This window comes from Bos grunniens, chromosome 6, assembly GCF_055505025.1.
Source record: "Bos grunniens cultivar Pamir isolate PY7600 chromosome 6, Bosgru_T2T1.0, whole genome shotgun sequence".
Classification (NCBI taxonomy): domain Eukaryota; kingdom Metazoa; phylum Chordata; class Mammalia; order Artiodactyla; family Bovidae; genus Bos; species Bos grunniens.
Genome location: NC_141170.1, coordinates 82,191,844 through 82,206,637, shown reverse-complemented (window position 1 = coordinate 82,206,637; position 14,794 = coordinate 82,191,844). Strand labels below are relative to the sequence as shown.

General features: G+C 40.9%; 3 protein-coding genes across 11 annotated transcripts in view; 1 reads left to right on the top strand and 2 right to left on the bottom strand.

The window, feature by feature from the left end:
* Positions 1 to 1,496, bottom strand: part of HERC5 (HECT and RLD domain containing E3 ubiquitin protein ligase 5) — a 45,338-nt gene extending 43,842 nt beyond the window's left edge. For both annotated transcript variants that reach the window (XM_086406468.1, XM_086406469.1), the window contains exon 1: positions 690 to 1,496. In XM_086406468.1, coding sequence (XP_086262594.1) covers positions 690 to 1,014 — 325 coding nt within the window. In that variant the 5' untranslated portion in view covers positions 1,015 to 1,496. The remainder of the gene's footprint in view (positions 1 to 689) is intronic.
* PYURF (PIGY upstream open reading frame) overlaps positions 1 to 14,794 on the top strand; it is a 90,390-nt gene that overhangs the window by 50,522 nt on the left and 25,074 nt on the right. The window lies entirely within an intron of this gene.
* HERC6 (HECT and RLD domain containing E3 ubiquitin protein ligase family member 6) overlaps positions 8,206 to 14,794 on the bottom strand; it is a 57,586-nt gene continuing 50,997 nt past the window's right edge. For all 5 annotated transcript variants that reach the window (XM_086406471.1, XM_086406473.1, XM_086406472.1 and 2 more), the window contains 5 exons: positions 12,949 to 13,015; positions 12,446 to 12,516; positions 10,760 to 10,943; positions 10,573 to 10,675; positions 8,206 to 9,019 (listed from right to left, as the gene is read on the bottom strand). In XM_086406471.1, the coding sequence (XP_086262597.1) occupies positions 8,796 to 9,019; positions 10,573 to 10,675; positions 10,760 to 10,943; positions 12,446 to 12,516; positions 12,949 to 13,015 (649 nt within the window). In that variant the 3' untranslated portion in view covers positions 8,206 to 8,795. The remainder of the gene's footprint in view (positions 9,020 to 10,572; positions 10,676 to 10,759; positions 10,944 to 12,445; positions 12,517 to 12,948; positions 13,016 to 14,794) is intronic.

The window sequence follows — 14,794 nt, the reverse complement described above, 5'->3', positions numbered from 1 at the left end:
GACTTCCCTCAAGTTAAAAGCAAAACGAACAAAAGTAAAATATCATTTTCTTCACGCAATAGATGGGCAAACTTTTCAAAATTAAATGTGTGGTCATTTACAACCCCATCCATCTGTAAAATCTGGAGTCAGGGTCACCAGAGCTAAGAAATCTCTACAGAGATTACCAAAGTGCAACTGAAAGCCCTCTTTAAATTGCTTGCACACGTAAGACATTATCACTGAGAACAAGAAAACCCAAACAAGGTTCTCCAAAGACTCACAAAATCAAAGCCGGTATGTTCTAAAAGGCGTAAGTGAAAAACACACTTTGAATAGAAACCAAAGATAGAGGCAGACTGGCTGAAATGCTGCCGGGAGACTCCCTCCATGAGGCGGCGGGCGGAGCGGACCTTGTGTTTCTCGCCACCGTCCGGCCCCAACTCCGAGCCCGCGAGGAACAAGGCTGGAGAACTCAGGGGTGCCAAACGCGAAAACACCCCCGGCCGGGCGCACTTCCACGGCCCGCGCGGGCCGCTGCGCCGTCGGGTCCCTCTGAGTCTCTCACGGTCAAAGAAGGACCGCACACCCACAAGTCGGGCCGCTCTAGAGAGAAGCGTCCGTGCGGGCCCCGGCCAGGACGCCCACCGCACTCACACCCCTAGTCCGCGGAGGGGATGTCTGAGAGGGCGCTGCGCGGCCTCACTCACTCGGCTTCCTGGCGCCGTCGCTCCCCGCCGGCAGCTGGTGGACTTCGACGCCCGCCCCGCCGCGCTCCAGCACCGCCAGGCGCCGGCGCGTGCAGCACATCTGGCGTGTCGCCTCGGGCCTCTTGGATAGCGCGCTGCGGAGCCCGGCGGCGCTGGGGAAGAGCCAGAGCTTCGCTCCCCAAGACACCGCGGGCACTGTCGCGGAGGGCCGGGACGCGGGGGGTCGGGACGCGGGGGGTCGGGACGCGGGGGGTCGGGACTCGGAGACCCGCCCGGGTACCGGGTGTGCGCCGCCCCGCGACCTCCTCCGTGGCCTCCCCTCCATCACCAATTTCCCGAGCTCCTCAGCCGTGTCTCAGCTGTCCGAACCTTCGAAGGAGACCGAGCTGAGGCGAGGAAAAGAGACGGCCAGGGCCTGAAGGCTGCCCCCGGGCGTCGTGGTGTGGAGCCGCAGCGAGCGGAACGCACACCGACGTCTAGGAGCCGCAGTCTCCCTACCCCGCCCAAACGCTGGGTCCCGACGTGCTGTTTGGGGGCGGAGCCGGCAGTTTCTGAGAGAAACGAAACTGATTGTTGTTGTTTTTTTAAGGGAACGGAATCGAAAAGAGAAAGGGAAACTTCATGATTTTAAGACTGGCTTGGACGGTGGCCAGAGTAAACAAGGCGCTAGTCTGTGAAGAGGTGGGAGGCGGGGCTGAGAAGATGTCCTCAGGCGGGCAGTGGCCACCTGAACTGGACCAGGTGGCCTTCGAAGAAGTACTGCAAATTCCACTAGGAGGAGCCTTGGCACAGGCGGACTTGCAGAATTTCCAGAAACTACTGTGACGAGGAAAGCTGAAGTTTGCTAAGCACTCTGCTCCAGGCTTTGCCACAGCATCATGGTAAAGCTGAAGAGAGCTATCCCATCCCACGGCCCACACGACGGTGCCTGCAGCCACTGCTGTCCATATATTTTTGCCTTTTCTAGAGTTTCTTAGGAATGGAATCAGATTTGTGCAGTCCTGTGTCTGACTTTTTTCACTTAGCATAAAGTTTTAAGATTCAGCCTGTAGTGTTTCATCAGTAGTTCTCTCTTTGTTATTGTTGAATGGTAGTCTATTATATGAATATACTACAATTTTCTTTATCCATTTACCTATAGGCAGGCATTTTAGTCCTTTCTGGCTTGCGGCTCGGATGAATAGAAGTGCTGTGAATACTGTGAACAAGGCTTTGAATAAATGTGGATACGTGTTTTCATTTCTTTGGAATAAGTAACTAAAAATGAAGTTGCTGTGTCATATGGCAAGTACATGAGTATCGTTTGAAGAAACTACCATACTTTTCTAAAATGCTATATCGTTTAGCATTCCCTCCAGCAATTTGAGAGGTCCAGTCCCTCTGTATTCTTCCCAACATTTAGTACTGTCAGTCTTCTTAATGTTAGCAGTTGCGGTAGTCTAAAATACCATCTTACTGCAGTTTTCATTTCCATTAAAACTTCCCTGGTGGCTCAGTGGTAGAGAAGCCGGCTGCCATTTCAGGAGACACCAGCTCCATCCCTTTATTGGGAAGATCCCCTGGAGAAGGAAACCGCAATCCCCTCCAATATTCTTACCTGGGAAATCCCATGGACAGAGGAGCCTGGTAGGTTGGAGTCCATGGGGTCACAAAAGAGTTGGACAGGACTGAGCAACTAAACAACAATGATTAATGATGGGAAATTTTTCAAGTGCTTTTATTAGTGCTGATCTCTGTCTCCTCTTTGGTGACGTGTCTGTTTGCATCTTTTGCCTATTTACTGATTCCATTGCTTATCATCTAAGATTGTTTTTTTTTTTTTAATGTATGAGTCGTCTATGTTACATATAAAGTTCTTTACTAGATACATGTTTTGAAATATTTTCTACCAGTCTGTGGCTTGCCTTTTAATTTTATTAAAAATGTCATTTTAACTAACATAATATTGTACATCAACTATACTTCAATAAAAAGAGGAAAGTTATGATAAAACTAAAACAAAAAATAAAATTACATGAAAAATGTCATCTAAAGAGCTAAAGTTTTAATTTTGATGCAAATTATTCATTTTTTCTTTATCCATTCTTTTTCTCTTACCAACATTATTCCTGCTTTTTTTTGACGTTAAAAAATCTTTGCCTACCCCAAAATAACAAAGATTTTCTCATACATTATCTTCTAGAAGTTTTACAGCTTTAGGTCTTTGTTATATTTCAAATGAATTATTCTTTATGGTGTGAAATAAGGGAAGAGGTTCATTTTTTTAATCCATTTCCACCTGTTCCAGTTTGCCTTTACTCATTGAATTGCCTCAGTGTCCCTGTCGAAACTGTTGACTATATGTGATTGGATTTATCTCTGGACTTTTTATTGTGTTCCATTGTGTATTTCGGTTTTTTACTCCAGTACCACACTGTGTTAATTACTGTAGATGCTAATTGACTCAAAATCAGTTCACCTAAGTGTTTGACCATTGTCCTTCTTCAGTTGTTTTGTCTATTTTAAGTTCTTTGCATTTCCATAAATATTTTAGAACCACCTTACCAATTTCTACAAAACAGACTGCAAGGATTTAGCAATTACTCTAAATTAGATCAGTTTAGGAAGAACTGACCTGATGATAATATTGATTCTTTTGTCCATGAGCATCTCTCGCCATTAACTAAAAGCTTCTTAAACTGTTGCAGCAATATTTTCAAGTTTTTTGTGAGTAGTCAAACATACTTTGTTAAACTTATCCTTATATATTTATTTTTTGATATTACAAGTTGTACTTTTAAAAATTTCAGTGTTTGATTGTGAGTATATATGTGAAATACAAGTTCCTTAGTCGTGTCCGACTCTTTGCAACCCCATGGACTATGCAGTCCATGGAATTCTCCAGGCCAGAATACTGAAGTGGGTAGCCTTTCCCTTCTCCACGGGATCTCCCCAACCCAGGAATTGAACCCAGGTCTCCCACGTTGGAGGCTGATTCTTTACCAGATGAGCCACAAGGAAAGCCCGTGAGTATATATAAATGCATTTAACTTTTATATATTGCCTTGAACCATGACACCTTTCTATATTTACTTAATAAATGGTTCTAGTAGATTTTTTGTGTGGATGCCTTTTAATATCCTACAGATAACTATGTAATTGATAAATAAGATAGTTTTACTCTTTCCTTTCCAATCATTATGGCCTTTCTTTTTTAAGTTTGGCCTGATGTATGGACTAGTACATCTAGTATAATGTTGAACAGAAGTGATGAGAGACATCTTGGACTTCTCAATTTTAGTAGGAAAGCATTCTTTCACCATTAAGTATGAAGTAATCAGGTCAAGTAAGTTCCTAGTTTGCCAAGAGTACTCATCTTGCATGAATGAGTACGGAATTTTGTCAATTTTTTTCTACCTCTACTGAGGTAACTACACGATTTTTGTCTAATATGGTGAAAACAATGCATTTTCAAATGAATTTCGGAACTAACTCCAAGTTGGTCACAGATATTATATTTTACTGAATGTTTTATGTGTTTAAACTTTGTAAAAAATTTTTTTATCTGTGATCATATGAGAGATACACGTAGGTTTCTTTTCCTGTAATGTCTTTATCTGGTTTTGGTATTAGAATAATGCTGGCAGAAGAGAATTAATTGGGAAGTGTTCCCTCTTCATTTTCTGAAAGAATATATAAAGAACTGGTACTATCTGTTCTTAAAATGTTTAGTACAGCTCACTCATTTGCATAGAAAAAGTAATGTTGGCGTTGAAAGGCCTGAATAACAAAATCCAAAAGTCAGGTGCTTAAGGATCTCTTCTGTACAATGTCAGTAACCTCTGTCCATAGTTCTTCAGGCACTCTGTCTATCAGATCTAGTCCCTTAAATCTATTTCTCACTTCCACTGTATAATCGTAAGGGATTTGATTTAGGTCATACCTGGATGGTCTAGTGGTTTTCCCTACTTTCTTCAATTTCAGTCTGAATTTGGCAATAAAGTTCATGATCTGAGCCACAGTCAGCTCCCAGTGTTGTTTTTGCTTGCTGCAAAGAATATAATCAATCTGATTTCGGTATTGTGATGTCCATGTGTAAAGTTGTCTCTTGTGTTGTTGGAAGATATGACCGGTGCAATCTCTTGGCAAAACTCTGTTAGCCTTTGCCCTGCTTCATTTTGTACTCCAAGGCCAAATTTGCCTGTTATTCCGGGTATCTCTTGACTTCCTACTTTTGCATTCCAGTCCCCTGTGATAAAGCACATCTTTTTTTGCTGTTAGTTCTAGAAGGTCTTGTAGGTCTTCATAGAACCGTTCAGCTTCTTCAGCATTAGTGGTCGGGGCATAGACTTGGATTACTGTGATACTGAATGGTCTGCCTTGGAAATGAACAGAGATCATTCTGTCATTTTTGAGATTGCATCCAAGTACTGCATTTTGGACTCTGGTTGACTGTGACAGCTACTCCATTTCTTCTAAGGGATTCTTGCCCACAGTAATAGATATAATGGTCATGTGAATTAAATTAATCTATTCCAGTCCATTTTAGTTAACTGATTCCTAAAATGTTGATGTTCACTCTTGCCATCTCCTGTTTGACCACTTCCAATTTACCTTGATTCGTGGACCTAACATTCCAGGTTCCTATGCAATATTGTTTTTTACAGCATCGTAATTTACTTCCATCACCAGTCACATCCACAAAGGGCATTGTTTTCACTTTGACTCCATCTCTTCATTCTTTCTGGAATTATTTCTCAACTCTGGTAGCATATTGGGTACCTACCAACATGGGGAGTTCATCTTTCAGTGTCATATCTTTTTGCCTTTTCATACCATCCATAGGGTTCTCAAGGCAAGAATACTGAAGTGGTTTGTCATTGTACAGGAGGCAATGATCAAGATTATTCCCAAGAAAAAGAAATGCAAAAAGGCAGAATGGTTGTCTGAGAAAACCTTACAAATAGCTGAGAAAAGAAGAGAAGCAAAAGGCACAAGAGAAAAGGAAAGATACCCATTCTTGAATGCAGAGTTCTAAAGAATCGCAAGGAGAGATAAGAACGCCTTCCTCAGTGATCAGTGCAAAGAAACAGAGGAAAACAATAGAATGGGAAAGACTAGAGATCTCTTCAAGAAAATTAGAGATACCAAGGGAACATTTCATGCAAAGATGGGTACAATAAAGGATAGAAATTTTATGGCCCTAACAGAAGCAGAAGCTATTAAGAGGTGGCAAGAATACATACAAGAACTACACAAAAAAGATCTTAATGACCCAGATAACCATGATGGTGTGATCACTCACCTAGAGCCAGACATCCTGGACTGTGAAGTCAGGTGGGCCTTAGGAAGCATCACTACGAACAAAGCTAGTTAGAGGTGATAAAATTCCAGTTGAGCTATTTCAAATCCTAAAAGATGATGCTGTGAGAGTGCTGCACTCAATATGCCAGCAAATGTGGAAAATTCAGCAGTGGCCACAGGACTGGAAAAGGTCAGTTGTCATTCTAATCCCAAAGAAAGGCAACGCCAAAGAATATTCAAACTACAGCACAATTGCTCTCATCTCACATGCTAGCAAAGTAATGCTCAAAATTATCCAAGTGAAGCTTCAACAGTGCGTAAACCAAGAACTTCCAGATGTTCAAGCTGGATTTAGAAAAGGCAGAGGAACCAGAGATCAAATTGCCAATAACCATTGGATCACTGGAAAAGCAAGAGAGTTCCAGAAAGACATCTGCTTTATCGACTACGCCAAAGCCTTTGACTGTGTGGATCACAGCAAACTGTGGAAAATTCTTAAAGAGATGGGAATACCAGACCACTTGACCTGCCTCCTGAGAAATCTGTATGCAGGTCAAGAAGCAACAGTTAGAACCTGACATAGAACAACAGACTGGTTCCAAATTGGGAAATAGTATGTTAAGGCTGTATACTGTCACCCTGCTTATTTAACTTATATGCATAGTACATCATGAGAAACTCTGGGCTGGAAGAAGCACAAGCTGGAATCAAGATTGCTGGGAGAAATATCAATAACCTCAGATATGCAGATGACACCACCCTAATGGCAGAAAGCAAAGAAGAACTAAAGAACCTCTTGATGAAAGTGAAAGAGGAGAGTGAAAAGGTGGCTTAAAGCTCTACATTCAGAAAACTAAGATCATGGCACCCGGTCCCATCACTTCATGGCAAATGGATGGGTAAACAATGGAAACAGTGAAAGACTTTGTTTTGGGAGGCTCCAAAATCATTGCAGATGGTGACTGCAGCCATGAAATTAAAAGATGCTTGCTCCTTGGAAGAAAAGCTATGACCCACCTAGACAGCATATTAAAAAGTAGAGGCATTACTTTGCTGACAAAAGTCCATCTAGTCAAAGCTATGGTTTTTCCGGTAATCATGTATGGATGTGAGAGTTGGACTATAAAGAAAGCTGAGCACCAAAGAATTGATGCTTTTGAACTGTGGTGTTGGAGAACTCTTGAGAGCCCCCTGGACTGCAAGGAAATCAAACCAGTCAATCTTAAAGGAAATCAGTCTTGACTATTCATTGGAAGGACTGATGCTGAAGATGAAACTCCAATACTTTGGCCACCTGATGTGAAAAACTGACTCACTGGAAAAGACCCTGATGCTGGGAAAGTTGAAGGCAGGAGGAGAAGGTGACAACAGAGGATGAGGCGGTTGGATGGCATCACCGACTTGATGGACATGAGTTTGATCAAGCTCTAGGAGTTGGTGATAGACAGGGAAGCCTGGTGTGCTGCAGTCCATGGGGTCACAAAGAGTCAGACATGACTAAACGACTGAACTGAACTAAGGATCTCTAAGATGCAGAAGTTACTTTTTCCCTTAAAATTCCAATAGTGTACATCTGGGCCTTCATTCCACTTGTTGTAGAAACCAGATATATCCAAAATAACTATGAGAATTTGCTGGGGGCTTACGTTTCTACTAACTACCTCACAATCTAGGGTTTTTGGTGAAATCTCTCTCTCTGTCTGGTCTGTCCTCAGATTTCAGACCTCCTTCCACATCAGCACCTAGTGTGGACGTCACCCCATAGTTTCCTTTCCCACAGCACCACTGATACAAGATACACAGGCTTCTGTGTATGATACAAGGCTTCTGTGTATGGTTTGGGATGACCATAGGCATTTATAGAATAGCTTACAGTTTTAAACTTAATATGAGATAGAAATGGCTCACAAAATTCATTTCCAACGTGCTTATATCTCTCCTTTAATTCATTCTATAGCTATAATGCTGAAACATATTTCATGTTCTTCATTTTTTTCCAACTGTAATTAGACAGGAGTTCCTGGTTGGGCTCAGCCTTTAGCCAAAATAATGTTATTTTCATTTAGAACGATTCTTAGAACACAGCACTGAACACAATATTTAGATTTTTCAAAAAGATTGTTTGGCTATAATCAAAACTCTGGAGACATCCCAGAATAGGAAAAAAAACAAAACAAACAAATATATATATATATATATACACACACACACACATACATGCCTCAAAACATGGTGAATTCAATTACAGCTTTATTTTTTCAAACTTCATATTTGTAAATTGTTTATTAGAGTTTCCCTGGGGCTCAGATGGTAAAGCGTCTGCCTGCAATTTGGGAGACCAGGGTTCGATCCCTGGGTCAGGAAGATCCTCTGGAGAAGGAAATGGCAACCCACTCCAGTACTGTTGCCTGGAAAATTCCATGGATGGAGGAGACTGGTAGGCTACAGCCCATGGGGTCACAAAGAGTCAGACACGACTGAGTGACTTCACTTTCACTTATTAGATGTACAATATTTTTAGAGTATCTTTTAGCTTTTAATATTCAGTATATTTTAAAATGCTAATTATTATTCAGGAAATAATTCAGTAAAAAGCAATCATTCTCATAGCAAATTTAAGGACCAGGAAATGCTGGTTTATTAACAATATTATCCTTGACTCATCATGTCATTGTTTATCCCAGCATTTGTCAACTAATTCTATCTAAAATCCATCAACCTTTGTACTAATCAGACCTAAAGAAGAAACTGTACTCCTGTACTAAAGAACAGAAGGATCGTAGGGTGAGAGGACCCGAGATGTGAGCCTCTCAGAGGTCACTATCACCCTGTGACTGTGGCTGAGATAAATCCTTTGTTGCTGTTGATGGCTCTTTGAAGTGCTTCCTTCACTTTTTTCATTGTAGAATATTCAGGGAGTTCCAGAATATTATGACATGTCAGTGATTTTGGGAAATCGCTTTCACTGCAAGTCTCAGGACAGCGAAACCGGATTCCTGGTTTCTGTATGCCTTTTACATGTAGTCTATCATTTCCTGTAAGAAAAACTAAAAAGAAATAAGCTTCAGTTAAGGTAGTTCACAGAAAGAACAAAACTTAAAATGAAAAGGAAGAAATTAATCATTTCATTCAAAAATATTTATCAGGTCCCCCTTGTGCAAAGAGAACTACATGGGACCATGTGGGGTGAAGAAAAATCATGACATTTGGTCTTTGTCTTTGGTGAGTTCACGATCTAGTTGGGGGGAAATTACGTATGTGAAAAGATAACAGCAAGATACAAGGAGTTTAGTCGAGCTCAGCTAGGAAGTATGATGTGAAGAGATAATGAAGACACTGAGCCTCAAGGCAGGGAGAGAGGTGCCAGGTTAGGGTGACAGGGAAGCTTCAGGCAGAAAGAAAAAACCAGAGGAGAAGATGTATGTGAACTCACTGAATGTACAGCCAACAGAATCCCTGGACTGAAACAAAAGTTTCCCATTAAGAAAGAACATTGGGAAGGTAGTTTGGGCTTGTGGAGAAGTAGTTAAGTTTGTGGAAGAGTTGTCCTCAAACATCCTCAGTAGCAACAAAAATAGCAAGAAAGATGTGTACGCATCTCAAGAAGAACTAAGAAATGGGATGAAAGATAAGAGAATAAGGCATTAAATCTGTCCTATACTAAAGCTGAAACTCCAATACTTTGGCCACCTCATGCGAAGAGTTGACTCATTGGAAAGGACTCTGATGCTGGGAGGGATTGGGGGCAAGAGGAGAAGGGGACGACAGAGGATGAGCTGGCTGGATGGCATCGCTGATTCGACGGACATGAGTCTGAGTGAACTCCGGGAGTTGGTGATGGACAGGGAGGCCTGGTGTGCTGCAATTCATGGGGTCGCAAAGAGTTGGACACGACTGAGCGACTGATCTGATCTGATCTGATGGAAACCCAGGTTTCCCACTAAGAGAGGTTCTTATGTCTTAGTGGTCTTGAACACGGGCTTTGAATTAGCCTGCTGGGTTCAAATTCTCATTCTGACACTAACCAACTGTCAGAACATAGGCAAGCTACTAAATGCTGCAAGTCTCTTTTTCCTCATATCTGAAGTGGGGGGAAATAAAGGTACCTGCTTCATAGGCTGCTATTAGGATAAAGGGAAGTAACAGTTATAAAATGATCAGGACAGTGCCTGGTATAGAGTAAGCACACAATATAAATGCTGTTATTATTATCATCATCAGTGGTCACTGGAACTATAATCATTAATAGTATTTGAGATAGTTGACATTGCCCTAATTCCATAGGACTTTAGATAATTAAATAAAGGTAGGAATGTGAGATAAAAGGCTCAATTAGGAGCCAACTAAAGTGAAGAAAGAAGACACAAACTGGGTCAGTGTAGACAAGGTAGTAAAATAACAATATCTTTATTACTATCATTTTTTAAAATGGAAAACAGGCTTAAGTAAGAAAATGAACACTGGTCTAGAAGCTAGGGGACCTGCATTCTAACCCTTGCTTTGCCATTAACATTTGTGATACACTATTAATGACTTTATCTCAAATAAGATATTTTAAAAGATATGTAATTATAGATTCATCTATTTCTGCAATACTTACAGAGGAATTTTCTCTTTTCATCCAAAGTTAAATTATGGAAAGCTTTCCAAAACATCAGTATAGTAGGATGTGACTCATGGTATCCTTGCTCATAAATAGAATTCTTGAAAAAAAAAAAAAGGAGAAATTTGGTTTTTAGGGGTAATTTTTGCTTGGAAGACTTGGGGGCACTTTAGTTATTACCTACCTTTTCAAATTCTTCCCAGTCATAGTCAGTATTTCCAATTATTGCTCTCATTAGTTCTTCAGGCTTGAAATGTTTAAGTATCTCTTTGTCAAAAAGTTTATAAAATCCTCTCTGAAATTCCTCATAAACTGCCTTTACAGAGGTGTTTAAAACATAATCAACACACTTAGAAACATAGTCTTTCCTGAAGGAAGCAAAAAAAAAAGGCCAATAATATACTTAACCAGTGACTAAACTATTCTCTACTTTGCCTTTTCATCATTTCTATTAAGAAAGAAAAGTAAGTTACATCTGCCAAGCACACAACGCTATATGACACAGGGCTACGAAAACATCCAGTCAGCTGGAAGAAGAAAGCGTGGAGAATATGCAGAAGCATGAAGGCTTTGTTTTGCTCCCATTGCCTGGACCACATTCAGGATGATATTTTAAAAACACCAATCTGAATATGTCATTCTCCTGCTTAAAATCTTTAAAAGACTTCTCATTGCCTTGAAGGTAAATTTCAAACCACTTTAGCAGGATTAAAAAGGTCTCCATGGGGGAAGGGGGTAAAAAACAATGGGCTCCATGTCGTGCCCTTGCCTGACTCAGCAGTCTCTTCCCACTGCCATTTGAACCTCCGGCCATGCTGACCTTCAGTTCACTGGCCTCACTGTCTCCCTTACAGTTAGGCCACAGCAGGCAGAGCTTCCTTTTCACCTGGCAACTTCCGTCACTCATCAGAATTCAAAATGAACATGACTTTCTCAGGGTTGGTCCTCTGTTCTTCTCTCTCTCCCCTCTCACAACACATCACTGTGTGTAAATTACGTCTGCAGATTGTCTTCTCCAATTTGGATGAATTTCCTGAGAGCAGGTGTGCTACTGGAGATATTTCCACCAGATATCACCCTAAAACATGCTAATCTCCTACCCTTTGAGCATCCTTCAAGGACCATCATTTCTGAATCAACCTCCTCTGTCCTCCCCTGTAACCAGTGGTGTGCTGGTAAATGTTCTACAACCAGCTTTCTTAAAAGGTGAGGGAAAAAGATGGAACCCTCATTTGCAGCATTTGCCAATTTCTGTGGTTTACCTGTCACCTTCTAGTTTCTTAACTGGTTTTCATTTTCTTCGGAATGTTCATCCTTATCTGACTTTCTATTACATAATAATTTATTGACTTTCTGCTCCACTGTAATTTCTGCTCCAGATTTTGCATCTTTTTTTACTGCCATATCTCTGACACCTAGAATAGGGTCTAGTATAGAGTAGGGGCTCAAAAACTAATTGTTAAATGAACAGTGAAAAGTGCTGCAAAGGAAATATTTAATCTTGACTCCTTTCGTCCCTTCTTTTCCCTGTAACCTTTAATCCTTTGAAAAAGATCAGAAGCTAAAATGATCATCTGGAAAGACTGGGTAGCTCAGATGGTAAAGAATCTGTCTGAAATGCAGGAGACCTGGGTTCAGTCCCTGGGTTGGGAAGATCCCCTGGAGGAAGGTATGGCAACCCATTCCAGTATTCTTGCCTGGAGAGTCCCACCGGACAGAGGAGCCTGGTGGGCTACAGTCCATTGGGGTCACAAAGAGTCGGACACAGCTGAGCGACTGAGCACAGCAAAAGACAAAATATATTTATAAAGCATAGTGATATAAACATTTTATGTGTATTCAAAATAGATGTGCGATGTCTCAAACTTACTTGTTGCTTTGGTCTACAAATACAGAAATCCCATTTGGAATTAAATCAACATCATTTTGGTCCCAGTGTATCTGTAACCAAAATATATTCAGGTACCAAACATGAAAGAAAGTCTGAATAGTCAACCACAAGACCATTATTGCTAGTACATTCTTCCCTATAAAACTTTAAATAACTAGGCATTAAATAATTATTTATATAGTTCAATCATCTAACTATATATATAAATAAAAACATACCATAGTATATGCTATATATTGCTTTATGCATATATCATTCCATTTAATTTTTTACGGTGTTCACATTGATTGAATAATTGCTATCTTTTCACTTTTAGAGTGTATAGACATAAGGCATCAAATGAGGAGCAAGTGGGGGAAAAGTCTTACAGTACCGAAGTATAATACCCTTCAAAAAACACATCCAATATATAAGATACTATAATAAAAAACATTTTTAAAAACATTAATATAAACTATAATCTGATTTCCATTAGTACTCACAGAAAAACGTAGGCCAAATTCTTCTTCAATGTCATTAGCATCATCATTTAGAACTTCTTGCAAGCACCTAAGGAAAATTTTGGTTTAAAATATACATATTATTCCTACACAACTTCAAAAGAAATAAACGGTCAATGGAAAAAATGGGAACAGTATAAAAATTTATAAAGTGTATTAAAAGTCATGGGAATTTCTTCTTCTCCACCTTCCCATTCCCTCTTCCTAGAGTTAACCTTTACAAGTTTGATTGGTCAGATTACTGCCTATCATGTGGACACTGCTGAATCTTGGTGGAAATTTTCAGAAAGGAGCCCCTTCCCCTAGACCAGCCCTTCCCCTGAACCAGGCCTTATTTTGTCTCCCAGGGGACATTTGGCAAAATCTGGAGACATCTTTGGTTGTCACAGTTAAAGGGAGTGTTATGATTAAAGGGGGTCCCTTGGACTGCAAGATCAAACCAGTCAATCCTAAAGGAAATCAGTCCTGAATATTCATTGGAAGGACTGAAGCTGAAGCTGAAACTCCAATACTTTGGCCATCTGACGCAAAGAACTGACTCGTTGGAAAAGATCCTAATGCTGGGAAAGATTGAAGGCAGTAAGAGAAGGGGATGACAGAGGATGAGCTGGTTGGATGGCATTACCAACTCGATGGACATGAGTTTGAGCAAGCTTCCCTGATAGTTCAGTTGGTAAAGAATCTGCCTGCAATGCAGGAGATTCCTGTGTCAGGAAGATCCGCTGGAGAAGGAATAGGCTACCTACCCACTCCAGTATTCTTGGATTTTCCTTGTGGCTCAGCTGGTGAAAAGAATCCACCTGCAATGCAGGAGAGCTGGGTTTGATCCCTGGGTTGGGAAGATCCCCTGGAGAAGGGAAAGGCTACCCACTCCAGTATTCTGGAGAATTCCATGGACTGTAAAGTCCTTGGGGTCGCAAAAAGTCTGACACAACTGAACAACTTTCACTTAGTACTGGCATCTAGTGGGTAGCAGTCCTGTATGCTGCTAGGCATCTCTACAATGTCCAAGTCAGTCTTTCACAACAAAGAATTATCTAGCCCAAAATGTGTGTACTGCCAAGGTTGAAAAGCCCTGCTCTATACTGTCAGAGTATATGGTATAAATCTAGCCAGTGTTTTCTTTCACTAACAGTACACAGGAAGAGAATCTTTTTCTTCCATCTGTTGCCAACTCTATGCTGTATGAAAAACTTTGTAACAGTTGTCAGTCTATAAGCAGAAAAATTATATCTCATTTTCATCTGCATTTTCTTGGTTACTAGTAAGATTGAGCATATTTTTTGAGTTTATATATATACATATAGTCATATCTATATTATACAAAGATATTAATCCATTGTCTATCATGTGTTGCCAGTTTTTTCTTTAGAGAATATAGTTGGCCTTTTAACCTAGAACAAGCATTTTTCAATCCTTAAAAAATAAAGTTCATGGGCTTTCCTCCTGGCTCAGTAGTAAAGAATCTGCCTACAAATGCAGGAGACACGGGTTCGATCTCTGATCCGGGAAGATCCCACATGCTGCGGAGCAACTGTGCCCGTGCACCACAACTACTGAGCCTGTGCTCTAGAGCCTGGGAGCCGCAGCTACTGACCCATGTGCTGCAGCTACTGAAGCCTGCATGCCCTAGAGCCCATGCTCTGCAACGAGAGAAGCCACTACAATGAGAAGCTCGAGTACTACAACAGGAGTAGCCCCCCACTCGCTGCCTCTAGAGAAAGCCTGCCCAGCATGAAGACCTAGCACAGCCAAAAAATAAATAAATAAAAATGAAAAACCAAAGTTTGTGACATGCTGATTTAGTGAAATAAGTGAAATATGATTA